The 27,980-nt window shown below is 44.2% G+C and overlaps 1 protein-coding gene across 4 annotated transcripts; it reads right to left on the bottom strand.

Moving 5' to 3' along the window:
• Positions 1 to 149: 149 nt before the first annotated feature.
• On the bottom strand, positions 150 to 27,388 carry dop1a (DOP1 leucine zipper like protein A). 4 transcript variants are annotated; one of them, XM_076736938.1, is made up of 38 exons: positions 26,974 to 27,388; positions 25,184 to 25,381; positions 24,856 to 25,037; positions 24,585 to 24,755; positions 23,046 to 23,235; positions 22,278 to 22,376; positions 21,704 to 21,803; positions 20,746 to 20,828; positions 19,935 to 20,049; positions 19,690 to 19,810; positions 19,229 to 19,348; positions 17,910 to 18,027; positions 16,741 to 16,770; positions 15,095 to 15,352; positions 12,857 to 13,373; positions 12,261 to 12,544; positions 12,017 to 12,169; positions 11,823 to 11,923; positions 11,424 to 11,689; positions 9,131 to 11,261; positions 8,749 to 8,860; positions 8,365 to 8,547; positions 7,158 to 7,283; positions 6,506 to 6,640; positions 6,113 to 6,168; positions 5,859 to 5,963; positions 5,572 to 5,638; positions 5,175 to 5,319; positions 4,544 to 4,623; positions 3,859 to 3,968; positions 3,424 to 3,573; positions 3,048 to 3,109; positions 2,502 to 2,654; positions 2,087 to 2,223; positions 1,876 to 1,931; positions 1,329 to 1,493; positions 990 to 1,119; positions 150 to 771 (listed from the first exon to the last, which is right to left on the bottom strand). In XM_076736938.1, the coding sequence occupies exons 2-38, from the start codon at positions 25,319 to 25,321 to the stop codon at positions 463 to 465; spliced, it is 7,458 nt and encodes a 2,485-aa protein (XP_076593053.1). In that variant the 5' UTR covers positions 25,322 to 25,381; positions 26,974 to 27,388; the 3' UTR covers positions 150 to 462. The 4 variants fall into 4 exon arrangements, with proteins under 4 accessions (XP_076593053.1, XP_076593051.1, XP_076593052.1 ...); XM_076736936.1 differs by having other exon boundaries at positions 20,746 to 20,855; positions 26,974 to 27,363; XM_076736937.1 differs by having other exon boundaries at positions 20,746 to 20,855; positions 26,991 to 27,331.
• Between the last annotated feature and the right edge of the window lie 592 nt (positions 27,389 to 27,980).

Raw genomic sequence — 27,980 nt, 5'->3', positions numbered from 1 at the left:
ATAAACCCTCCCTTTATGAAAGTTATGACGTTTTTTTTTAGAGGCATTGATTCCAGTCTGATTATTCTAGAGGCTGCAGGTTGGAACTGGAACTTGGTTTAACTCAGGGGACGTAGTGTAAATGATTTTAAAGGCCATGACAAGAGTGACACAGTGCAGGTAACCGTCCCATTAGAAATCTTTATTAAGTCACATCGATATGGAATGGCACAGCATCTTCACTTTGTCCAAAAGGACTCACATGAAATGTTAAAAGTCAGTTGTCAAAGCTGCTCCATATATACAAATAATTAAAATGAAATACAATAGTTTTTGAAAAGTAAAATAATCCTTATAAATACAAAAAATGTACAAACTATTTTTCCCCATTTGTATTTCCTTGTTCTTCAATGTACAAGTTGAGGTTTTTCACTAGTGTTGATCAGTTATGTGTTAATCCCCCTCCCTCCCCTTGCTGTGCCCTCACGTCTTGATAAGACCCTCTAGAAAGTCTTTTTCCACCATCTCCTCGATGTTCTGTCGAGCTAGGCTCCAGAAGACCTTCTGGCTCTCCAGCTTGTGGCCCTCCTTGTGGCCAGGGAAGGAGCCGTCTGCAGAGTTGTGAGTGTAGGCGGGACCCGAGCGGCTGTTGGCCTTGCTGTTGAACACCTGGCTGAGCAGGTTGAAGAAGGGTAGCAGCTGCTCCATGCTGCGGATCACGTACAGGGTCAGCATCAGGTGACCTGGCTCCCAGGACAGGGTACGGGTGGAGCAGTCCTCCTCTGGGTTTTTCTATGGGAGAAATAGTTAATAGGAAATAGATAACAAATTACTCAAGTAGAAAAACGAATGTGCCATACTGCAGGTGGGGGATAATGCAGGCAATGCAATGAATGAAATGGGCTACAACTTGCTTTAAGGAGCGTCTCCCTGAACATACTCTTTGTAAGAAGCTGTCATTTGTCTCCATCTTTTCATAACCTCGTGTGAGCAGAGGGTGGGTGAGGTACCTTGGCTCGTTTCCTCAGCAGCTTTGCCAGTCGGACCACATAGGGTTTAAACTCTCTCTGGTGAGTCCCCTGACGTCTCACTTCCAGTCCTGAATCATCTGAAGCCTCTGGGATGAAGGCCCAGCGGTACCTGTAACGAGGCAGGACTCACTCAGAAATAACACAATTTTGATCCATCAACAAATCATCAGATGATCAAATGATCCATGCAGTATTCATGTATTCCAAATACTGACAGGTACACATGCAGAATTTCCACTTTTAATGAATTATTCACTATCACTAACACAACCCAATCACATGCAAATCCTACTGTGACCCAGGCTTGTCTGTACTGACATCTGGAACTGAGGCAGGCTCTCAGGAGGCAGGGCCAAGGCCAGGTCCAGCAGCTTGCAGGCAGACAGATAGAGGTTGAGCCAGCGCTGACTGTTGTAGGAGGTGGAGAAGCCGTTCCCACCAGAATAGGTGGTCTCCAACCCAGCCACAGATGGCCCTGACGTTCTAGAGATGAACGGGAAAGGACACATCATCAAAGTAATTACAATGTTCATTTACTGTAATCTGTAAGGAACGAATGTCCGATGAGATGTGCATTATCAGGAATCAATGGATGATGTGGTTCTGTGGGACAGTTCTGGTTTCCTAATGAACATCTCAAAGGGCACTGTCCTGCTTATACTATGGTCACGCGCCAAAGAAAACAAAATGAATTTATATTTTCATGTGTTCTGTGATCAAAATCTAAAGTTTTTCACAAGACATAACCCAGTTTCCATGGTAACATCCAAGGTTTTGACTTATGGAGAATTAACAGACCAGACAACCTGCAGCCAATCAAAATGAAGTATTCATCCTGACCATGATATAACAACAGATAATGTACCTTGATATGTCCTCATCTGCTGTTAGCTCCTGCTCCATCAACAGAAACACTTGAACCTGCATGGAAACAGATGTAGAGTGTATGAGTCAGAGAGTGTGAGTTTTTGTGTGTGTATATGTGTTGACGACTGAAAGAAAGAAACACATGAAGGTAAAGTAAGTGAGTGAAAACAGAAAGAAAGAGACTGCTGTCAGCGAGGTCTGGTTCTCACCAGTTCAGTGATCATGGTGGGCCACAGTGAGGTGAGGTGTTGAGGTGACATGCGCAGCAGCAGCACTCTGAAGAACAGGAACACCTGAGCGTGAAGGATGGGCACCTGAGGCAGACGCAGGCTCTCCACCAGACGCTCTGAACACACAAACAAACTTTTCAGTATCTTTGCAGTGAACGTGCACGAAAGCGTGCAGGCTAATAAACCACAGGCGGCTGTCCTGAGGCTGGGTCAGGAAATACACCAGTTTGAATTATACTGACATTTTCCTTTAAGATAGTTCATTACGCTTCAGTTTTATGCTGTTTATTGTATGAAACACTCTCTAAGAGTGAGGAAGTTCACTGCCACAGCATTCACTATCAGTATATAACACTAGTACATGGACAGTATCTGTACAGGACGCATCGATTACCTTGTATGTCTGGCAGGTATTTCTGGTACTGGTCCACTTCACTGCTGTAGATGGTGAAAGCCAGGCGTTTGAGCAGCATGGCTCTCTGCTCCAGCTCAGCGTCTCTGTTGGTGAACAGACTCAGAGAGCTGCTCTGGGCTACAGCCACCCGGGCTGAAGGGAAACACATGCAGTCATTATCAATCTCTCTGCCAGTCTTTAGCCTGTTAATAGGCTTTAACTTGATGTATGGGTACAGGATGTAAGGAAAGGGGGTGCTGTATGCTCTACAGATTTTTGCCATTGGCCTGTATAAATAAAATGGACTTGACTTTATGTCCCATTAGCATCTTTTTGCTGCATGGGCTACACACTTAATTGGAGTGGAAATGTACAGCAAGTGCTTGTTTTGACAAAGACAATGTGCAGGTTGCAGGTTTAATTCTGCCTGAGATGAAAAGTGCGAAACACTCATAGTCCTGCATCTGAGGAAAGGATGATCTGGTAAATGGTCTGTAACCACACCAAGTGGTAATATCTACGCTTATGAAGACTCGTAAAGCTTACTCATGAGGTCTCTGAATGTGGTCTTGTCATGAGTCATCAAGTGGTCGATGATGGCTCTCCAGCTGAAAAATGAGGAAAATGGCGTTGATGTTAGACAAATATCCTAGAAACATTGAAACAAACACACCCCTGTAACATCTGGCAGTAACATGTGCCATTCCAGAGATGTGTTGGTATAATATTTAGATAAAATGCACGTACACTTTGACTTTCAAATGCATCTCTGGAGTTCTGATTTTCACATTATCAACAAAGGGCAGACTGTTAAGTGCATCTTGAGTTAATGTGTTTTTTCCTTTCAATCGGCAAACTCTGATCTTAACACCAGCTGTAAAAGCGGTCACCCACACACTGTCAAGCTTCCTCTCCTACTCACTGGCTGACACAGGAGGAGTCCATCTGGAAGAAGGTGTGGTCCATGAAGAGGTCGAAGGCCTCCTTCTTCCAGGCACGGCGGGTGTACTGGTACCCACTCAGGCTGCTTAACAGTTGGATGCAGGCCCGGTAGCTGGGGGCGTTGTGAGCACTGTCAGGAGAAACAGGAAACACATAAAACATGCATGTCATCAGCTACCACTACATCTTCCTTCCTAACGTGAAAAGATCACTTGTATCTATCTGTTTGACATTTCACGTGTTTCACCTTCAAACTTCTTTATATTGTAATGTAAAAAGAGTCACAGTGTTCAATTTTTAGGTCAAAGCCATTCCACAGCTAAGATGTGAATTTAATGTGTTAACTTCTAAACTTTGTGGCAGAATTTCAGAGGAAATCTCAGTGACATCAAAGCAGAAAGACGCTCATCCCCACCTGTGGTTGCGGAGGTAGGGCACTACGTAGTGCATGATATTAACCAGCAGTGGGATCACCCTCTCCTTCTCGTCACTGTAGAACACCATGTCCAACAGATGAGCCAGCACCTGACAAATATATTCAGCATTCATTCATGTCATGTGAGCAACACTGAGTGACAGTTCTTCCAAATATCTGTAGAAAGAAGGCATTCATCAGTCGTACACAGCTGCAGCAACAACATGACAAACTGCACTGCAGCATTATGTTGATATATTGCCATGAATAAACTCATGGATCTATAAGCTGCACACAGCAGTGAAGCACAGACAGAATCTGCATAATGACCTCCTCATCAGGCTAAAATTGCCAGGATGGAAGAAGGTGGCCAGTGATTTCAATTGTCCAGCTCAGCTCATTCACAGCTCCACACTAACTCCAACTGATTGATTTATTGGTTCACTACATAGAAGTAGAGGTGGGGCAAGGGTTGTAAATCAGCTCTCAGGAGCTCAGTTGGAGTGCATTAGTGTACTGTTGGGCTGTGCTTGAGAGCAACGGGCCTAACCATTGCTGGTTAATGTGCATGAGAGCAGCTTGAGGCGTAATCAAGATGAACAATGGAAATAACTGGCAGAGCCACTGACTGATGGCCTGATCAACAACAGTTGTGCAGGAAGAGTTGAGCTAAATCATGTTTTACCTCAGCCAACAGCGTGAGGGCGTGAACGCTGTACACTGATGGAGTGAAGCTGGAGGCCTCCATCACTGTGAGCATTAAATCTACAAAACACACATAGCAAACATTAGCAGCAGCTACATAGAGGAGCAAATATTAATACTGCCATGCTGAAGAATGCAGACTATCCTTTTTGTTCTGCATGACAGCAAGAGTGTCTGAGCTGTTTTCAGCCCTCACACATTTCAGTGTCTAACATTCAGATTATTTTTTACACTTGATTTAGCTGGATTAACTTAATCCATGATATTACATCTCTCGTATGAACACAAAAATGATCTTTCCCTTGCCAAAATACAGCTGGCCATCAACACAAATATAAAAAAGGTCAGTATCCAAGCTGCCTGCTGACTACTACTTTACAATCAACTGATATGGATTAAGTCTTAAATTGATTAATCGTAAATCAGGAGAGAGGCTGTTCTGACAACTCAAAAACAGAGAAACACTCTCACATTCACATTAGACACAGCGCCTAAAACATGAGTTTAGTTTCAGTAAGTTTAGTGTGAAACTGGCTCTTATGTACTGCAGCAACATGCAATGATACAGATACAGTCTTCATTGGCAATTAGTGTTTGCACTAGCAGCAGACCTTCTACATCAGCTTCCAGGTTGGCTCCATCCACGACAATCTGAGGAGAGGCCTTCACCTCCAGGTTTCTCCTCAGCCACGTGGTTTGCTCCAGAGATGAGCCTGCAATTGTCCCAATGGCTTCCACCACCTTATGGGTCACATCCTGAATACACAAGTAACACCCAGTTATTTGGCAACAAGTAATATTCAATGAGATCATTTTACTGTGGTTCGCTCAATCATCCTGTATGACTATAGCGCAAAAGTAAACTTGTCATTAAGATACTGTTAAAAAGAAAAAAGAAAAACGAGTAATAGCTGGTATGGTACTGAAATAAAAGAATAGAATCTAATTAGAAAACATAATGGAAGCAACTGAGAGTTGAACAAGAGTCAAGGTGGCTACAATAATTACCTGCAGCTCCCGTTGGTCCTTCTTACTCTCCAGATTGGGATTCTTCAAAATGAACTCATTCAGAACTCTAGAGAAAACAATGAGAGAGGGAGCTATGTTATATAAGTTAAAGAACAGAACCTATAAGTGGAAGAAGGGGAAGTCTCAACAGGCCGATTCATTCAGATCCACACTGCGACCATTCGACTGATAAATCTACATAGACTTGCATAAGTGATTCCCCAGATGTTGTGAGAATCAAGGAACACCTGTACGACAATTAAAGGAGAGAATGAAGTGAGACCAACCCTAGTATGAGAAACTGTCCGGGGGCAGGCAGGCCTAACGGTACCGAGTCCTTCAGCAGTGCCAGCAGAGACGGCCAGCTGTCAACTAAACTGGACACAGGAATCCTAGGACAAAAACAGGGCACACACATGGATGCATAGAAGGCTCAGCACAAACAGGGCCTTTATAAAGAACAATATTGGCATCATTTACATTACACAGTAATAGATATATAGCATACATATATACTGCTGTTGAGAAGCAGTGGACTCACCTCTGGACATAGGCATAGAAGAACTGCAGCATGCAGACCTCCAAAGAGAGGTGCTTCTGTGGGGAATGGTGAAGATATAACATTTATGTAATGACTGAGCATGGACAAGGTGAGGCTCAAAGATGCTGAGTCAAAGTTCTTGTGAAAAACCAATAATCAAAGGACTGCACTCAAAAACAGATTCTAATGCTTTTGCTGCATCAAAACATGACAAAAATGAAGATAGATTTCAAGCAATTAGCCTTACTGTTACCCTTCTCTCATTGCAATCACAAATGTGAAAACTCCTCCTATAGTGTGAACAATTACATTTGTGACATTGTACAGCAGCAGAAACTCTTAGAGCTCTGTATAGTCTAACAGCCTTATGCTGAGGGAAAAGAAGATGCCAACCTTGTCCTTTGCAATGGCAGGCGGCTGCTTCAGGACCTCTTTGACTGTCTGCATGACCGTCTCAGTGCGCATAGCACTCACCGAACGAACCAGCTCCACCAACAGCAGCTGCTCTTCGCTGGCTACAGGAATCACCTGAAATACGTGGAATACATATAATGATTTAAAAAGTCCACTCAAACAAACTGGAGTCCGTACATCTTTTTTGAGAACAACGTTAGTCAGAGAATCAATAACAGAAATTAGCTGCTCTCATGTTTCGCTTTAAAAAGCAACTTAAAACCTCCTTCTCACCTGGCTGCAGTGAAGCACAGGCGGACTCAGGACCTCGTGACATCACTGCTGGGTGTGGCCACAGGTGTACCAAAGTACATTTCTGACCACAGCCAACACAGGCTAAACAGGCTTGAAACATTCAACCAGAGAGGGCAGCAAGACACTGCTTTTCAGCCTGGTGTTAATTTACCCTTTAATTACATTTTACTTCATCATGTTACCAGACATGAATACACTCTGCTGCTGGCTATATTAACCAGAGAGTGAATAGAGGCTGCTGTGAATGGTTTTCAATGCAGGCATCAAGACAATACAACTTAATAACATCAAAAGAGTGGCTGTACAGAGTTTTTTTTTTTTTTTTTAGAACACCCACCTTATTTCTGACGGGAGCCTTGACCTGTTTCCTCTCATTCCAAACGTAGGCAATTGCTGCCATGAAGTGAGCACCATGGTTCATGGAGATTGGACCCAGCAGTTCCAGGATTTGCTGCCGGAGGTTCTGTAGAACAGATGTAAAGCCAGGAGGTAAGGTTAGACCTAAGGAGCTGGAAACCTACGATGCAAACAGTTTTAGTTGCAATCTATTCTGTCAACAGGAACATCCTGTAAAGAGCTTTCAGTGTACCTTGCATGACTGAACACAAGAAATAAATCAAACAGTCATTTTCCCCAGACATTTCATTTTCAGATATGTATCTCATGGTATCTTCTACATTTCCCTGTTAACCAACACAAAACTAATTGTCAACAATATTATGACATAGATAATATTAAGTTGTGCTGTTGTTAAGGTCTGTCTATTCTGTCCAATTTGACATGCTGAAACTGAAAGAACATTGGAGTTGGCTGCAAAAGTAAGTAAAGGAGGTTTTTAGATCTTTAATTACTACTGCGAGGGAATGGGCCCTGTAATGATTACAAATTAAGTTATGCACAGGTGATAAAAATGACTGTATTGTTTCAGTGAAAATTCCATTACCAACCCACCTCTGGAAAAAACTGATATCATGTGGACAAGGCAAATAACTGCGTGCAGAAAAATACAGCTATAATTGCTGAAAGAAGTCTTCCAGAGCTGGTAATGAGATTCTGTTCTTGCTGTTTAGAGCAGTAATCAATGTATATGTGAAGGTACAGCACGTTTTAGACCAGGCTGCTCACATGTCATTCTAGGACTGATCACTGCTGTTTTATACTCTGCTTTGACCTCTGTTAAATGCTACAGAGGTTATTTTGAAAATATAAAGTGCTATATATATGCGCTATCATTTATTCTACTTGGACAAGACTTTAAGTGAAATAATGAAATATATTAGTGTTTTAATACATCCATCATATCTGCCATTTCATCTTTTGGAAGTGGAGAGAGGCCTTGACAATTTTAGACAAATTATCTCGGGTACCCTCTCTCATTTCTTAGTTTGTTCAGTCAAAGATTTCCTTTATTCTGCAGTGAGGATATGTATTCAATTATGACAAGACGGAGGCCAGTTATTATTTGTTTGACTGACCAGGACCTACAAGAAAATATGCTACTGAGTCTTTGTTGGCAACCCTGTGAACCCTGTTGCCTGGTGTACCTTCGTGGAGCCCAGGTTGATGTTGGAAGTCGAGGCAGCAGAGGCAGCAGCTGGCTTGTCGGAGTTGTCAGCCTGGTGGAGGACACTCCACAGCAGGGTGACAGAAGACATGATGGTGTGGAGGATGGACAAGATGCCTGAACGAGCCTCAGCCAGGTGCTTCTGGTCAACACTCACTTGTAACTGAGAGGCAGAATATATAACAAGACAGTATTTTTATACTATTATGAAAAGAAATAGAAATTGTCGAGCATATCTTAATACAAATCAAACTCACACTGCACTGCATTTAGAATCATTATATGTAAACGAGTCTGTGCAGAGGTTGTAAACATTCGCTGAGAAATGAAAAGAGCAGTTTATAACAACCCATGGTGCCCTCACCTGGTGGTACTGGGAAGTGGGATCCAGCAGGCAGTAATGGATGATGGCTGTTACCCCCTCCAGCACTGTCAGAATCAGGTCAGGAGGGATGCAGAGAGCCATCCACTGTGGTCTAGAGGACAGAGGGAAAATATGCAGTTCAGTAAATGCATATTTGGATTCATGCAATTATACAATTATATTATACAAAAATTCTGATTCTCAAGCATTTTCATCACAAGTGCTGCATCAGAAAAATGGATGTATGAGAGTGTCATTGCATCTTGTGGTCAAGAGTGCCATCTGGTGACCAAAACCTTGCTGAGCCATTTCATTGTACTGTCACTGGATGGGTTATGACATAACTATAGATCATCAGTACCATCCATGCAGGTGCTAATACCTGGTGTCAGTTATCCCGGTCTCATAGCGGTACTGCCAAAGAAGATTGTCCAGGTTCCTGCACAGCTGCAGAGTGACTGAGGCCACCACCCTCCTCAACACCCTCCCCATGTATGGCAGGGTGGCTGTGATGAGTCCGATCCACTGCGGATGCATCTTACATGCGTGGTGCTGATGCAGTGCCCTGATCACCGCACACAGGAACATACCCTGCGCTGTGATGGGCTGTCCATGGAGGTACTGCAGTGATGTCATTGGCTGCTGAGGGTTAACATGCTCCACTTCGCCACCCAGGATCTCAAACCCAGCCCCGGCACCGACCCCCGTCCCTCCACCTCCTGCCCCTCCTCCCACAGGTCCTCCTTCCCCTCCTTCATCAGCTGGCACCAGGACTCTGTGCTCGAGTACAACTAGGCTCTGCAGCAGTCTGAGCAGCTGAGACTGGACGGCGCTACAGCTGTCTATCTGGTCCTCTGATAGGTTGATAACGCTGTCCTCAGACAGACCTTCCTCCACTGTGGCCACATTGACCCCCGCCACCCGCTGATCATGCCACTTCTGGGCACTGAATATGGAGGAAAGTAGGCAATGGAGAACCACCTTTTGAACTTTGCACTTAGAGAGGACATCACTGATGAAACTAGCGAAGCCCTTAGCTGAGCCACCTGTGACTTTGGCTAGCTCGCTGGAAAGGAGAGTTAAGACCTCCACACTGGTCAGCTGCATGGCCCGATTCCCTGCCAAGTCCTGAGGGCCTGCTGCCACATGGGCAGAGTAATAGCTTCTAAGGAAGTAGAGACAGAGCGAAATGATGATCTCCAGGTACATGGCGCTGCGGAATGAGTGGGAGTGGGAGTCCTGAGGAATGGGGCAGTAGAAGTCTTTGCCCATGACAGAGACTCTATGACGGGCTAAGAGGTTTTGGAGCAAAGAGAGCTGCGGCGTGTAGGTGTTGTTGATGCTGGTGGTCGAGATGGCACTTACAAACCCTGAGGGTGCGGCTCTTAGCATGGCTGCGATGGCTGACAGGGCGTGGAGGGACCGGGAGGAGTCATACAGCTGGAGGTAGAGCAGGACATGCTGGTAGAGTGGATGGATGTTAAAACGAGGTGGGGCAGAGGATGACCTGCACCCTGTGACGCTGACACCCCCAACAGTCCCACCAGAGCCCCCGCTGGGTGAACCAGTATCACTCTCAATCTCTGACACCTCACCTTCCCCACAGCTGTACCAGTTCTCCAGATCCAGACTGTCCCCAAAGAAAATACTGGGTGGCCGCAGTTTTTCAGCTTGACTTGCCATCTTTCTCTGCCTCTCCTCCTCTTTCCGTTTGGCCTTCTTGATCTTGGGCTTGGCCCCTGGAGATTTATCCGCCAGCCTCTCCATTATCTTCCCTTTAAGGCTGAGCTGTGTGCTGCTATGGCTACGTTTACGAGCCTGAGGGTCGTCTACCTGCAGTTTGTGGTCCGGGGTGGCTGGTTCTGAACCGTCTGGCAATGTGACAATGGACGGTGATGAACTATGACGAGTGATGCCCTCTCTGTGCTGCTCCTCTGCAGATATATCAGCTGATGTAACAGAGAGGAACTCAAGTGTCCCTTCAGCAAGCATCTCAGGCAGAGTCTGGTGGTTGGACATGAGAGGCGGGCCAGAGTCAAGACGGAGACCAGTGGAGGTATCTGAGGAAGTGCTGTCTGTATCTGTCTGGGGCCAGTTTTCAGGTGGAGGTGAGACTTCAAGAGACCCCTCATCTATTAAACTCAATACCCTGTCAATCAACTCTTTTATAACAGAGGACACAGCCTCCTCTATACTGTCATCAGACATGTTATCTAAAGAACCAGGTTGCTGGTCTGAGCCATTGACTGTGCTGCTGAGACCATCTGGTTCCTCAAAGCTGCCATTTTCCACTGTAGATGAATGGGAACCACTGGACTCAGAGCTCTGGGGCTCCCCCTGCTGGTTCGCAGGCTGATATTCACCAGCTAGTTGCAAGTTCTCACTGCTCAGGCTGAGTAAGGACAGGCTGTCACTCAAAGGGTTGACAGTCAGGCAGAATGGCTCCATGTCACCCATTGCTAGGCCTCTGAGTTCCTCATGTGCCACCCTCTCCCTGTGAATCTGACTGAAGTCTGATGAAACAAAGAGGGAAGAAAAAAGAACATTTTTGATGAACAGGGAAATGCTTTAAGACATAATTATCATAAAGACTCAATGTGAAAACAAGCAGGTTATAAAGGGACACAGTAAGTATCAGCAGAACTAAAAAAGCAGAATTAATGGGCATTGCTCACTGTCTGAGAAGCCAGAGTCCCTGGTGTAAATGGGTTCTGATGGCTCCTGCTCAGGTGGTTCAGGGAAGACATGGGTCCAGTGGCGCTGGGCCTGTACCCTCTGAATGGATACTCGGTGGGTCTTGGGGTGGAGCAGAAGGAGGAGGAGCGGCTCTAAAACTCGAGCAATGTCATGTCTCTGAAGGACCTGATTCAGCCAAGCCCTACCAACAGCACTGGTGCATGGATCCCAATAACTCAGACTGTCGAGCATGATGAAAAGAGATCTGAAGGACAGAGTGAAAAGATGTGAAGAGAAGAAGAAGAAATTAAAATGACAGTAAATCACAGGAGAGGCACTCTCAAAATATAAGGTACAAAATACATACATTATGAAAAATCGTCTCAAGGCTAACTCACCTGTCAAATGTGCGATTAAAAGGAGAGGACTTGGTCATGTTCAAATCTCGTGTCAAATGCCACAGCACAGAGAACTTGACATGGGCCTCCAGCCGAATTCTCTGAAATAAAAAAGGTGCACGACAGATCGTGTGAGACTGAGTGAGAGACTGTGTATGCTGTCTGTGTTTGTGGGTGTTGATGTCTGTTCTAACCTTGTCTCTGTGCATGAGTTGCTGACTGATGACATCCTCACAGATGCTGGAGGAAGGCACCAGGTTGTGGAGCTGGTAGAAGAGCTCTACGCTGCGTTGATGGTGCTGAGGTGTTCCTTCGCTCAACTGGTCCCATAGGATCAGGGCCACACTCTGGGAAAAAACGGAGATTAAATAGGGCCAAGACCATCAAAACAAGTAAGCCCAGTGAGAATTCCAGTGTAACCAACAAAGAGACCTTTACCTTGAAGAAGTTCGTCTTGTCAGCAATGTACTTTAGGATTCCCTGAGTGAGTGGTGGTCTGATGACGACAGCTACCCGACCCTGGCTGGGGCTCATGGGCTGGGTGGACTCAGAGTTGCTGCCAGATGCCACACTCTCTGCAGTCACCATGGCAACCGACTGGGTGAGTCCCACAAGGTCCATGAGCAGGGAGATGGCCACACCTTGCAGGCTGAAGTCACTGGCCAGGCAGCAGGCATCCATCAGGGTCTGCAGCCACACTGGCAGACGGACCTGCTCACTGTCTGTATTGAAGCGGGGGGATATTTAGTATTTAAATGTAATAAATCGAACCTCTAAGATGGAAAACAGATCTATTTCTTAGCACTCTACTCTCCCGAGAATTGGAAATAAATGTTTTTACTGAATCATGAAAAAAACAAACTGTGTGTAGTTCTCATGCATATATATATCAAAAGAGAGTACATATACTCCATTGAAAACCATTGTTACATTATTGCTTTTTCTGTCCCTTCCCACTGAGCCTTGTAATGCAGTAAATGCGACATCTTCATCTTCCCTAATATTTCATCACAGAGAGTATTTTTGGCACCTACCAAACTGCTCCTCCTGTGTCGGTGAGGACTTGAGGTTACCCTCTGCGATGTAGACAGGGAAACTGGAGCATTCTAGGAAGAGCTGGCAGGCAGCAGTGAAGGCAGCGACACACTCCCTCTGGACCAACCCTGATCCAGAACTTGACTCCACATGACCACCGTGCTGGGAGCACTCTGAAATCAGAGGACCCGACTGCATGACCTCGCCTCTTTCACCCTCAGCTTTGTCCACCTGGCCAGGGGTAATGTACAAGGTGACAAGTCGGGAGAGAAACTGCTGGAAGTGCTCCAGACAGCACTGCATGACTGGTTTGTCCAGAGGCTTGGTCTGAGATGGGCCTGAGGCACGTCGGCCTGTTTTGACTGCTGGGTGGGCATGTGAAGTTCGCTCTGTCTCATCGGTGCCATCTCCCTGGTACTGGACAAAGTCTGTGAAGCCACTTTCTGAGGAGCGACTGCTGGGAGGGTTTTCCCCATCCTCAAACACTTCCCCACTGCCAGGTAGCTCCAGAGTAGCCTGCAGGAGGATCGAGGAGGGTAGGTGATGCAGAGAGTGACAGGAACAAAGGACGAGAAAAGCTGCATGTTCATTAGTGCACTGAAAACACAGTGCGGCAGGAAAATTTCACGTGCAGATTCTGTGAATACCCACAGAGCACTTATGACCATGATACTCCATTTAGCTGTCCAATTTTAAGAATTTGACCTTATTTCTTTGTTTCTAGGAGTCTGGACACAAGTGTTACATTTGATAAATCATCTCAATGACCTCTAGTCAGGTTCAAGTGTGGGGGAGTTATATTGGATTTACAGGACTTTTCCATCCAGCCTCATCTGTAATGTGGTGAGCTCATCTCAACTTGTCAGATATTTAATTAAGTCAAAAACAGAAATTCCCATCTAGAGTTTAACTTAGAAACACTTTCTTCATTCAATTTCCAGAAAATACAATATATCACAATAAATATTGATGCTGCAATACAAAATTACAGATACAGTGACAGAAGACTTTATCCATATCCCACACACCTGGACCACACCTGTAATTTATTCAGACAAAAATGTGAAATCTATTCAGTGAGTGGTTCAGTTAATATTTTAATAGTGGAAGTCTCTCAGTAGACACGTTGACCTCATCACTGCACTGTGTCCTGTACACGGGTCATCATATACTGAGGCTGTACACTCAGCTGTTGGGCTTGAGCTGAGGGACACCAGGCACGCATCCTGCCGCAGACAAACTGATGTTCTTACAGTTCTTTGTCACACTGAGCCCGTGGGAGCCCCAAGGCTTCCTAGGCTGCATTTCGATTGAGGCAGCCTGCACATTCTGGAGCCTGGACTCAGATGGCACGCTAGACACGTTCTCTATATGCCCCTCAGGATGGGGGGTGGGGATGTTATAGTATTCAGTGGATGTATGTGGAATGATTTCCACTCTGATGGATATGGCTTACCCATGAGGCATTACAGGCCAGTCTACTCCTCTACTTCCTGAGAGAGAAAAGGCGAGCTGGGCTCAGCTGTTGGTTAACCATCTTCAGTCTTTCTACTTGTCCCCTCTCTGGCCCTCATGGGCTTACCTAAATGCATCTAGCCCCTATCCATCTCCAGGCATGGGACTGAACATTTAATTATGCCTGACTGAGCTCTCAAACATTTTAACAACCAGGTTACTGGACAGGGACCAGGAGGACCAGGACAGCCAAACGAAGCATTTGTTCTGCACAAGTCTTCATATGCCTTGTGTTGAGGGAGTATGGGACAGCAGGGCCAGTCGTGGGACCACCCAGCCAAGTGCAGCACAGGGCAGGAGGCTGGCAGGAGCCAACAAGAGCCGGAAGGGGCCCTGTTCAGGGACCAGGGCACACCATCAGAGCCTGAGCTGATGGATTTTTGGGCAGTAGCTAGTAGGGGAACTGGGTCACGTAGGTCAGATTGGGATTTGCTTTGACTGGGGCAGCAGCAGAGCCAATGCTTTCATCAAAAGATCTTTACAGGATCAGAAACAGCACAAAATTATCAGCTGGCAATGCTTTTCGAAGTCAGAAGTTGGCATAGCAGTGGCGTCGCTTTTGTTTTGGTGCTTGTGAACAATTTTCATTTCTGTCCACTAAAGCGAACAAACTCTGATCTCATCATGACTGAAGAGGCTGGAAAAACATGACGTTTGTGATATAAAAGAGTATTGTCCTTTTGATTTTGATTTTATGGAACATTTTTAATAGTTTTGCTCACCTGTTTGTCCTCCTTGTCTCTGTTCCTATCCCTTGAGGGGTTGTTGGTGGGGTTTGAGAGGCCTTGAGCCCGGGGGTCTGAAGGCAGGGCCAGAGGGGACACCAGCGGTGGCTGCACTTTGCTGAGGATCTTGGAGCAGAGACGCAGGCAGTGGGTGAGCTCCCCGAGGCCCAGGGCCTGCAGATGACAGGTCAGAGCCGCCACCATGCGCAGCAGCAGCTGAGGAAGATGCTCTGTCTGGATCTCTATGTAGGTCTCCTGGACATGTTGGAAAAAAACAGAAGTCAAGTGAGGACTTGAAAGGTGCAATTATTATCTGGAAGGAGGTGAACCTGATATAATGGAATTAAGGTTGTTAATTAAAGCTGACCTTTGACTTTTACTGAAGCCGTCAAAATGATTGACGTAATCCACTTTGCTCGATTCAGGGTTATTAAATACACATTAACTTCCACAATAATCTTCTTATAACACATACTCTAGAATTGCTGACACTGCTGCTATTAATCTCACCACTTTACCATGAGTTTTGTCTTTAATTGCTGTCATATAGTTTCTGTTTTTTATTTCTATTCTTATTTTAGTTTTATATACCTCATTATTTTTTCCTTTCTCTCTTTGTTCATCTGGACTTAATTCTGTTCTTGTGCTGCTGCAACAACCAAATTTCCCCTCCGGGAATCAATAAAGGCTTATTGTATCTCTCTGGCTGTCAGAGGAAAAAATCTAATTTCTTAACCGGTGCATGAATATTAGAATGATTTGGTATTTTTTTGGTTTCAATGAAGATTTTCCATGTTCCCATTTTAGTACAGTTGCAGAACGTTCTTTTCTATAGAGGCGACCTGGAACCGGTAAAGTCTAAAGACACTGAATACTATCTTTGACTGTCAGTTTCCTTGTAAAAATATCAAGATTTAAAAACCCTATGAAAGTAAGGGTGCTAAATTTGCTGCTGTTAATACTATTGGAGACTATTTCTCCAAAGACATCTGTCCCATCCTCTACTTTGATTTGGAATGTTGGCCAGAAAAAATACAATCTTGTTTTTCTGTGAAAAAAAGAAGGTTATGCACACTTCGATCCAATTCAGGTATTTAATGATGACTTTTTCATTAAATATATTGGACCAAAATGTACAGAAGCTTCTTCTGGCCACATTTGATTTTATGGCCTCTTGTGTGGTGATTTTTTCATGAACATTTTTTGTTAAGTTGTTAAGTTAAAGTATTTTGACTCAACAAGCGAAATATATTTTAATGAAACAAACAAAAAAAAAGAAAAAACAAATTATGAGCATTAAACAATGACGAAAATTAAAATAGTCATATTTCTTACAAATATGTGAGCACTGCAATAGCATATAACTGCATGCATGCTTAACATAAAGCACAGACACACTGGGCAGAGATTTCATTTTCACAAGATCCACACCAAAAAGCCAGGGTGAGTTAGCGCCACATGGAATGACTGTATTAATCCCACTTCTTCCTCTGGATCATTTTTGGCTTTTAAATATGACAATCAGTCATTCTGAAATGATCACTCAAAGCAGGGCAGGATGGCCTGAGGGATGTTGCAGAAATGTTATCATAGCCTCAGTGAAGCAGGGTGAGGTGAAAAAGCAGGAAAGAGCAGTACTTTACCTGGCAGATTACCCTCATGCTTCTAGTAGGCTTCAAGGAGAAAGAGCAGATAGTTTGAACAGACAGGAGCAAGCAGAGCACAGGCCACACAACACTTGGTTTGCACAGACTCACACACACTGTCCCATGGTCACAGACTCACAGAACACAAGGTTCTCTTTCTCTTTCAAACACACACACACACACATACACACACACACACACACACACACACACACACACACAAAAGCATTAAACAGGGTAATAAAGGAGTGAGGGATTTCCAAACTATTCAGATTGGAAATACTGTGTTGACAAGCACTTTTCTAAGAGGATGCAAACAATATTTTGGCAAGGAAACTAAACACAGGCATTTTCCAACCTGTGTAGAGACAGCACACAAACACACACAGAGACAAGGTGCACACACACCCCCTAATGGTGGCCATAACATCCCAGAACTGGATTCATAAATGGAGCTGGACAACAATGTAGGTCAAATTGCGAATGTTCATGGAGGGTACTTGGAGAGAATACACTGGATTTAAAAAGAAGGTGTGTGAGCCAAGAGGGATGAAACAAAGAATGAGATGAGAAGCCCAAGCAGGGGCAGGAGACAAAGGGGTTGTAAACGATGGAAGAGAAAGAATAGTGCAGAGGGATACAAGAATAAGACAATTTTGACAAATCAAAAACCTAAAAAGGAAGGGAAATGAAAACATGAAAGGACAGCAAGAACGATTGAGTAATAACAGACACAAAAGAACAAAAATCAAAAACAGCACAAAGAAGAGACTAAGAAACACAGTGAAAAGAGCATGAAAGTGTGGAGGGAAAAAGAACGAACGACAGGAATCAGGATAAGAGTTTAAGTGTGACAGACAGTCATAGTGGTTTAAAAGCAAAGACAAACTGTGAGAAACAAAATGGGAGACAGACATATAGAAAAGAAAGACAATGACAGAAAAAGAAAGAAAGAAAAAAGAAGACAGGGAGACAGAGGGAAAGAAGACAGAAAGACAGGAGGACAGAATTAAAGAAAGAAAGAAGACAGCATGACAATGACAGACAGAAAGAAAGAAAGAAAGAAAGAAAGAAAGAAAGAAAGAAAGAGGACAGATTGACAGAAAGAAAGAAAGAAAGAAAGAAAGAAAGAAAGAAAGAAAGAAAGAAAGAAAGAAGAATCTTACCAAGGAAACAATATCCAGCAGGAAATCGACCAGCTGACAGAACTCAACCAATGAGAGCTCTGGAGGATCTAAGCTCCCAGCATGCCGTGGTGCACGTGTGCTGCTGTTCACTGTCCTCCTGTAACAGAGGCATGTTTGAGATTATTCTGAGGTACGGTTAGCAGTTAGCTTCAGCGTTGATGATGTAAATGTGTGGATCCTCTGTTCAGGTAACGGTAGCAGCTGCACATTTATCCGTACCAAAACAAGAGTAGCATCCCAGCAGCATCCCTTCAGCTCTTTCTAAAGACCAACCCTCAAGCACGGTAATGCATCATTATTTCAAAATGGTCCCAGAAACCTGACGAAACTTTACATTTCACCCTCTGATATTTAGACCTTAACTCGTAGTGTGTGTGTGTGTGTGTGTGTGTGTGTGTGTGTGTGTGTGTGTGTGTGTGTGTGTGCTTCATAAAGTGGTGACTGGAGTCTGTCTGCCACTTTGGCTGAGAACACCAACATGACGTGGCGCTTTCAAGCTCTTTCAGTGAAAACATAGGCAGGGAACATATGCAGGAAAATTGACGGTGTGGAGGCATTTCCATTTAGTTGTCAATGCAGATAATAATGAAGCAGTTGGTTATGTAAAATGTAAAACGTGGGACTTTGATGAGATATGACAGCAAGAACAATAAGAAATCAGTCTTGCAGTGACATGTGGACAGATGGAAGATAACTCAAACTCTGTGCTTCAGCTTACATCGACTTCATCAGGCGTGGGTCAGGTTCAGGCCTAAAAACACATCTTCTATCCAGTTTGGGTCGGGCTTCGTTACTACTCTCTCAGACTCTGGTCAGGTTCAGACAGATAAATGCGGCCCCAGCTGCGTTCTCATGCTCATTCTCATGATCAAACTACATGATTCTTTTGTCTTTCACAGCTGTCACCGTGTCAGATCTAATGATCACAGTGCCATCAGTCCCTGCCATATCTTGGTGACTGGCAATACTATATGCATGACCCTGACCAATCACAGCACGTCTTATTTCATGACCACGCACGAGTTCAGACATCATCGGGGAAGCAGGTGAAGCAACTGTCAGTCAAACTGACAGAAGCGTTGTGTGTGATGCTGCAGTTCTGTATTACTAGACTTTTCATCGGGGTGTTGCGCGACGTCCCAAACACCGTACGACAGGTCGTCTAGCATGTCACACTACACGGGTACAGTGTCGACCATGATGCAAACGGTCAGCCATGACAAAATCGTGTCAAAAACAGGCTGGATTCGTGTAGTCTGATCCCAGCACAATGCACGCATGAACTTTAACATACAGACCTGCAGCACTCCTCAAACCAGCGAGCGATGTAGTCCCACATGTAGTACGGCTCGAACGAGTTGAACAGGAGGTTGGCTGTTTTAATCAATTCTGCTGTCTTCTTATTCTCTCGTAGTTTACTAAGAAAGAAGGCAAGATTAGCATCAAGCTATGGTTTGTATGAATGAATAAACTAACAAAAACATCCACTACAATGATAGTGATTATATTTATGAGGCAACACTGAGTGTTGCCAATTTGTCATTATTTTAACTGACTTGTTTCATATATTTTCATATTTCAATGTTGTAATTTTACTTATTTTCCATTAAAGCTTTTTCTTTATGTTGCTATTTTGCACACACTGGAAACATTCAGTCAGTTCAAATATTACTTAAAATGTTCTGCTGTTGTAATTATTAGATCATCATTGGCTTTAAAATATGACATTTGTCATGGGCAGGTGGTGGCCTGGACTGACCTGCTGAGGTGTGTGTGGTCTTTACTGAATGGACTCTGGTTCTGGAGGTCCAACTCTGTTCGGCACTGTGTGTACAGGGTCCGAAACACCTCGATCAGAACGTCCTCCAGGATCGCTGGGCCTGGAGAGAGACGCGTACAGATATGAGGGATGATACAGGCAGTTGGTTTACTACCTCTAGTTTACGTGACAGTGTTCCAGCACTAAACACACTGTTGGCATGTACGTATGGACAGACTGGTTACCGAGCTCCGGTTTGTCCAGCAGACTGATGAGGATGCGAAATGGCTTGAGATCGTGCATGAGGATGCTTTCCTCTTCCCCACCTCTGGCCTTGCCCTGCAAGATCCCGACCATTGCCTGAAAAAGCACACACACACACACGCACACATACATGCATGCACACACACTCACCTCTATTAGAGATCAGAAAATATCAGTGAACTCCAGAGCCACTTTTGACATTAATTTGCATTTTATTTATTTATTTATACATTTTTTTTTGCTTCCTATCATTTTTGGCAGAACAAGTTTCATTCAGTTTCATATTGGCATTGAGCCCTCTTTGATTTTTGTGTGTGTTTCACGCTTCGTCTGTCACATAATGAGCTGAAGACGGGAACAGACGGTCTCTGTAGTACCAACTTTCTCCCAATGGAGGGAGCTGCATTAACCATGTCAGAGCAGATGGCAGAAGAGCAAACAAAAAAAACGAAACAAAAACAGAAAAAAACCCTTTCAAAAACAAAACTTCCCCTCTAGGGCGCTCTGTGTGCCCCTTGTTCCAACCCCTGGAGCACCAGAGCTCATCACATGCCTGGAGGGCAAAGGCTGTTTTGAGCGTGACAGGACAGAACTGTCTTCAAAGGAGAGGCTGCTGGGAATAGGAGAAGAGGGCAGGACATATATGTAAACCCCAGAGAGGATGAGGACAAGGACTAAAGGGGATGGATAAACTGTGTGACAGACAAAAGCATGCCAGATCTGCCAAAATGAGGAAGAGACGCAACTGGAGAGAACCGGGGGGGGCTGTTTGTAATCAGCTTGAAGCCTCACCTGTACTAACATGTCTTTGGAGAAGGTGTTGAAGTAGTGGCTAGCGTGCTCCTCTGGGTTGCTCTGCCGAGTGCTGCGGGGGCCTATTATCACCCCATTGTTATCAAAGCCTTGAAAAAACAAAGACATACAGTTGTAATCACATAAACACTCAAGATGTACATCCAGCACAAGGTAAGAAGCAAAGCACTTATCCTGAGAGGAGCAAATAGGTTTACTCTTTATCGAGACAAACTATGTGAATCTTCCAGTTAATCCTCTTCTTCTCTCTTCTTTGTAAAGTCCTAATGGCTGTGTGCAAATTCAAGTCTCAGCAGTGGTGGAGTTGGGTAAGTCTTGGACTGGTTCACATTAGAGTGGTAAGGCCTGTCAATCTTCAATATCACTGCACAGTTCAGAAAAGCCAAACAAACAGCTGCAGGTGGTGGTCCTCAGCCCACATTAAGATCATATATTCCATTCACTGTTGGGAAATTCTAGGGCAGAATCTACTTACTATTATAGTTCCTTAGCTTTTCTGCTGATCTACAAATTTGACATAATCGAATGCTGCAATCAATGCAAGTTGCCTCGGAGAAAAGTGTAAGCTTCATACATTCAGCGTCCATCTCTCGCCATGCAGACACTTACCAGCATGTTCATCCGCAGTGAGTTGCATACAACAGAAAATAAAGTAAGACAATGACCACAGCAGACACAGGCCTACTGTATGTTCCACAGAACAGAAAAACTTCAAATGGAAAACAGTAACAAAGCACACACAAACATTGTGCTCACTATGCAAATCACAAATACAACAATGTGCATGTAAACGTTTGTACTTCGGGGTTCCCATCATGGTCCATATTTTCTCCTGTACCGGAAGTATCCTTTTAAATTCTACAGTCGCCAGAAATGACATGCCAAGTGGGAGCCCTGGTCCATGAATGTCAGTGATGTGTCTGTGTGTATTTCATACCCAGCAGCCAGGCATAGAGTCTGCGGTTGAGGGACATGTCTCTTCTCAAAACCACGTGCAAAGCTGCCGACAGAATCCGGATCATGTCAGGACGAGTCGCCTGAACACAACAGAACAGACCAGAACGTTTGTGACTGTTTCTCTCTCCCTTTCACAGATAGACACACACATACATACAGCAGATATCTGTCTGTGTGTATAGTATACAGTTCACATAAATATCCATGAGCAAGCAAACAGACACACACACACAAACACACACACACAGGATGTCAGAAAGGAGTGTGTCCTGGCTCTAACATGTCCAGAAGGGTTTTGAGGTGAAGGATTTAACAAGCAAGCCAGCGTGAGGCAGCACCGCGGCTGTCTGTCTGAATGTCCTCACCACAGTCACACACGTGCATGTGCAAATGCACTACCAGAAAAAGCCACGCACACATGTGTAACAACAATGCTAGTACCAATACTGGCTGATATCTTGATATACAGACTTTATCAATCCTCACACACACACATCATTACCATACTTCTGCTAACACACACACTGTAGTTTTAGTCACACAGCTTTTCTTACCTGGCTCATGTGAAAGGGGAAGCAGAAGAGGATCAGGTCCAGGGTGCTTCTTTGCACCAACACACTTGAGTCCTGGACTGAGGTACTGACCGCCTCCACCTGGTGAGAGCACAGACACTATTATTCAACTTGTCTATGTATTAAAAATGTACATTACACATCATTACTGTATTAACCCACTTGAGCAGACACGGTGATTCAAGTGAAGCCTGTGATGGGTCAACACACGCAATCTGACCTAGCTTAATGACCCTCATCATGCCCTGTGCCAGACACTACTTGGCTTTTGCAGTCATGATTGTGATTTAATGTTATAGACATTTAAATATTTAATCTAATGAGCTGCTGAGCACGCCAGCATTTGAAAAAGACTCATTTACTTTTATGAGGTAAGCGTGTGGACACTACCACAAACATCTGTGGTTTATACTGTCTGACGTTCATCTTGCAGTTAACAGCACCTCTGCCTCTGTGGTACTCGCTGTGTGCAGATCTCCCTCTCTTTTTGTTGTGTCAATTAAGGTTTCAATCTTTACCCATCTACTACAAACCTATGTATGATAAAATTTGATGATAACATTGAACTGATGCTAATCAACCCAAATGACTGAAACATCGGCTCCACTAAACTGCAACTTTGGAGGAAGGAGGTGTAGTAAATTTTGGAACTATCAGGTGTACAAGCTCTATTTTCAGCTTAGCGGCATGCAATTCTTTCATCAAGTGTCATGACAAGGGATGTCTGTATTGTAGTGTACTGTCATGTACCATGAGCTCAATGTCACTGCCCATAACATAGAGCTGGTCCTCCATGGAGAGCTTGCGATTGAGGTGCAACAGAACAAATGTCACCCCGGGGAGACGCACAGCAGGGCTGGTCAGGATGCTGCCCCACAAGGCACTGTAGAAGGCTGACTGCTCTACTGCTGCAGCCACCTTCTCCAACAGGGTGTTTGTTCTGTGGAAAACACAGACGGGACAGAGTGAGCATGCTTATTAAGAACAGAGCTGGATTAGTTGCAGAAGTTTTATTGCTTCTTGGTCTATGGCTAAATGCTGTTTCTGAGCTTTCTTTCCATTATGTAAGATCACTTAATGCTACAGAGCACTCTAATCTAATTGGTAAGAAAGCAAAAGAACACACAGACAGACAGAGAAGGATACACCATGCAGTGGTGCTGAGCTCTCTCTGAACAGAGCAATCACTCACTGCTGTTCAAGACGCCACTGTGATCTCAATGTGAAGCTTTCATTTGTCATTTCCACTCACTGACTAGGATTTGTTGCCAGCATCTGCACATAACACTAAATTTGATTTGGACAAATAAGGAAAGTCTGAAATCTCAGAACAGATGGGACACTGTTGTGATTTATGGTGATACGAAAATGCTGATTTTTCACAATCCTAACACAGCTTTAAGACATAAACTTAAATTTCCTCTGTGTAGAAGGTGAATTATTGACACAATAAAAACAGTAACAGGAAATGACAACAGGAGCGAGTAAAAAATAACGCATCCTCCTGTTAACCTCTGCAAAGTGACAGAAGCAAAATAAACTCAAAGAAGAAATGTACTGCATATCTGACGTACCAGAATTAAAACTAAAATACACCTAGTATTCATTTTAAATGAAAAACAAGATGACAGTTTACATGTTGACCCATATAACGAGACCTTTTTCTCTACTGACTCTCTGACATCACTCCAGGAAAAGCCCAGGTGTTAGTAATAACATTAATCACATCTGGCGTTGTTTACTGGGACACTGACAGTATATCTAATTGAGCCATCATTAATGTCATGAGCCACAGCTGTGCCTTTCCTGCTGAAACAAGATCAGTGCCGTGAAAAAGTCGTCTGGTGGAGCCCCTCTGTTCCCCCTCTATGGTGTCACTGTCCCAGAGCCTGTAACTGCAGCGCCCTCTAGGGCCTGCGACTGTGACTATGATAGCAGTGATGAGATGAACACTCTCAAAGCCTTTGTCAACATATATGAAGTGTATGACAATCAAAGAAGTGCATTAGATATTAAGAAAATACAGTAACTGTGGGATTTCTTGAGACAGTGAATGTAAACACAGTAGAGACAGATGTCTGCACCACCTAGTCGAAGAGACTTGGGATGTGTCTTGAGTTTGAAGCATTAGTCCTCTTGCGGTGTCTCATATATCTCATGTATCATTCATACAATCTGAAATCAATGCCCTTCCACATTATGCTATAAAATGCCTTCTGCTAATGGCTCGCTCCAATGCCCACTTGTGCACATTTAAAGTGTTTTTCTTTCCATTCCGGCTCGTCTCACCTGTCGTAATACTCAGAGCCCTCCTCAAGACCTGGTAGTACCCCGGTCAGTAGCCCCTGCAGTCCTGGTTTCAGAGTCTTTCCCAGGGGCAGGTAGTAGGTCTCATAGAGCCCCAGCAGTACAGGCTTCACAGACATAGCAGCGTTGGTGAGTAAAGGGAAAAGCCCAGAGCTGCGGTGATGAAAAACATGAGTGATGTCAAGGTCTGATACGAGCTGAAAACATGTCCAGCAAACTTTACTGCCCACTATAAGTATTACTACAGCATTACCTATAAAGAAAGAGGTCTTTGGCCAGCCGCTTGGGTCCAATGATCTTGAAGATGATCTCATACGTCTCCAAGGCCTTGCGGTGGACCCCACTGGGCAGGGCGGGGTGGAGGCATTGGGCCAGCCGTTTACCTATCGTCAGCTTCTTGGGAACCACTTGGTACTTTGCATTGTTCTGCAAAACCTGAGACAGGATGTAAAGAATGGTAGGTGTGGGGCAGGCAAAAGTGTTTTTATGTCTTTTATCATGATATGGTGGCGTATGTAAACAAAATGCTTATTTATTAAGAAGCAGCGTATGTCAAGCGTTAGCCTGCCAGAGACCATTACCTTGTTGAGTTTTCCGAGAGCAGAGATGAGGTCGGCCCACTCGCTGGAGTACTCAAAGTTCTTGAGAGCTTTGTCCACTGCTGCCACATAGTTCCTGTACTTGGAGTCACTGAGCAGCTCCACTTCCTCTGCATTCATTCTCCTGGGTGGTTATTACGGGCTAATGTAAAACACCAGGCACACATATGAGCATCACACCTGCAATGAAGAACGAAAGAGGAAAGAGAAAGTTTCGTTTAGTCATCTTCACGCTTGACCACAAAGAAAAAAGGCCAGAGCCCATCAATCAGTATGTGGTCCATTATTTGTCAGGATGTAGCTGGAGCCATTTCAACAGACTGAGTCATAGACATCAGGAGGCACGAAGTCTGATATGAGCAGCCATTAGAACCTTTGTTTTACATGTCATAAAATGACATGAATCATCACAAAAAAAATCTGCTCCATTTAGAGAACGAGAGTCATCAACTGTCACACAATGCTGCTGCTGTCACTCCTATAATGTAATCTCTGAGAAATCTGAGATAAACATTTACTGTGACAGAGCAGCGCTACAGGCAGCAGATTCCTGCAGGTGGTGAACAGGAGAGGGACGAGTCTGATGAGTGTTTCACCTCACAGAGATGTCCTTGTTAGCGCGCTGTGATGTTGTTACATCTATGATACACAGTATCATCCTGGCTGACGAGCCACCATTACAAACATAAACACAGGAAGGCGACTCACAGTCACCTGTCTTTTATACTGGGTTTTAAATGTAACTTAGGAGCACATGAACACACCTTACATAACGTGCCTTATGACCTTTGGCCCGTCAGTCAGAGGAATAGTGGAATAGCTGCAGTGGAGGAAGGGGATATTAGGCCGTGACAACATTATGTGCTCTTTGGATTATCAAATTTAAGTATCAAATTTAAGAGGAGCTCAAACCGGTTTAGAAAAGGAGAGTAACATATTCATGTTGAGATTTGGCCACTAAGCAAGACGTGTTCATGGTGGACATTTTGGCCTGTCACAGCAGGAAAGGTGGAACTGATAACGCTGATGATGAACAAAACACTCATCGCAATTTCCCCAAAGCCAAAACCCAAATACTCTTCATTCATGCTCATCATGAATGGCAAGGAAAAGCAAATCCTTGCTGGAACCAGCAAATGTGACACTTTGGCACAGTTGGTAATTCAATTTCTATGACTAATCTATGAGTCGTCTCAGCTCTAAATACAGCGACATACACAGTGAGTGCAGCCATTGCTAATCAGTGTTACTGATGATCACACCTGTGTGTTTCCTGCTGTGACGCCTGAAACGTGTTTATGGCAGATAAACGGAGGTAACAGAGTCCTGAGAAATGGCCTGTGAACTTATTCAGAGATACAGAATGGCTGAGGCAGAAAATTCATGGTAATGTCTGAGAGCCTAGCTTGTGACAGCTAGCAGTTTAGCTCTCAGTGAGCTAAACAGGCTCGAGTCGGGCTGTTTAGTGTCAACAGCACAGTAACAGAGGAACAGGCAGGCACACCTGTCATCCAAACAACACAAGCTCACCTATGCTAACGTTCAGTGGTGAAAAATACATAAAATGCTCAAGCAAATGACTGCAAACGCAACTTTCTCTGGGGGATATAGGTACTCGTTTCAGGTAACGAGCGCGTTACTACAAAATTTATGTGAAAGAGGAACTGTTACAGTAACGGCTAACAGCTACCTTGTTTAAGCTAGGTGAGATTTCAGCGGATGTATACGAGCACAAAAAAATGCCAAAAATATAAGCGGATATAAAATCTTACCGTTATTGGATACAGACCAGCAACTGTCATTCAATCATGTGTCCGGTTCGCCGAGTGAAAAAACGGCTGACAGCGTCAATAAAATGACTAGCAAGCTGGCTAACGTCGGTAGCAGGTTGTTTAAATGATGGAGATGCAGGGCCCGGCTCCGATGGCACCCGTTCATGTAAGTCACGTCCCTTGACAAGAAGGCTTTGGGAGCAGACAAAAGGTAATTGGACTCTACATATTCTTCTTCCTCTTAGGAGTGTCCCGCAGAGTGTAAATAAACACTGACGGGCGCATCAGCAGCTTCCAGTGCCAGAGATACGAAGCGAAACGATTGACAGCTCCCAGACTGCACTGCAGATTAACTCAACGTCCAACCATTGCGTCCAACTGCTCAGCGCTTCCGCATGGCCGTCTTCCGCCTCTCAGCTGCGTAAAGACACCCATGGTTACACCGGACAATTTCCGAAACTGTGTGCTCTTTCTTCAAACGAAAAGCGGAAGCGTTTTCGTAGTGGAAGAGTTCAACTTTGACTGTGGCAATTAAAGCGTCCCTGTATTTACTTACATCCTGAATTGCACATTCAAATACTTTTGGTCAAAATAACAACAACAAATAACAATGAAAACCCTGGTACAAAGGTAGTCTGCTAATTTTGTTACAGTCACCTCTGTGCCTGAGAATGGCTAGATTAGCATACAGGCATAATGTGCAACCACCCACATATTTTTTTGATTCTCAGAATTATGTCTGACAGTGAACGCAAATACTTTTACAACCTGAGATATACATATTTTGACACCAAGTGGCATAAAGACTAATAGTAGAGACACTACAAACAAACACTGTACGCCTCAAATACAAAACATTTATTACAAAGTTTCAGCTGACGACATTGTACAATGTCAAAAAAGGATTGTTTAACATTGATTTATCTGAGTGTTCACCTCAACCACAAACTTGACTGGACTAACAACACAGATGTCCTGTACAGGAAAGACCAAAGTTGTCTCCATCT

Source organism: Chaetodon auriga, chromosome 8 (assembly GCF_051107435.1).
Source record: "Chaetodon auriga isolate fChaAug3 chromosome 8, fChaAug3.hap1, whole genome shotgun sequence".
NCBI classification, from domain to species: Eukaryota; Metazoa; Chordata; class Actinopteri; order Chaetodontiformes; family Chaetodontidae; genus Chaetodon; species Chaetodon auriga.
Note: the sequence above shows the minus strand (reverse complement) of the source record. Positions and strands in the feature narration are given on the sequence as shown.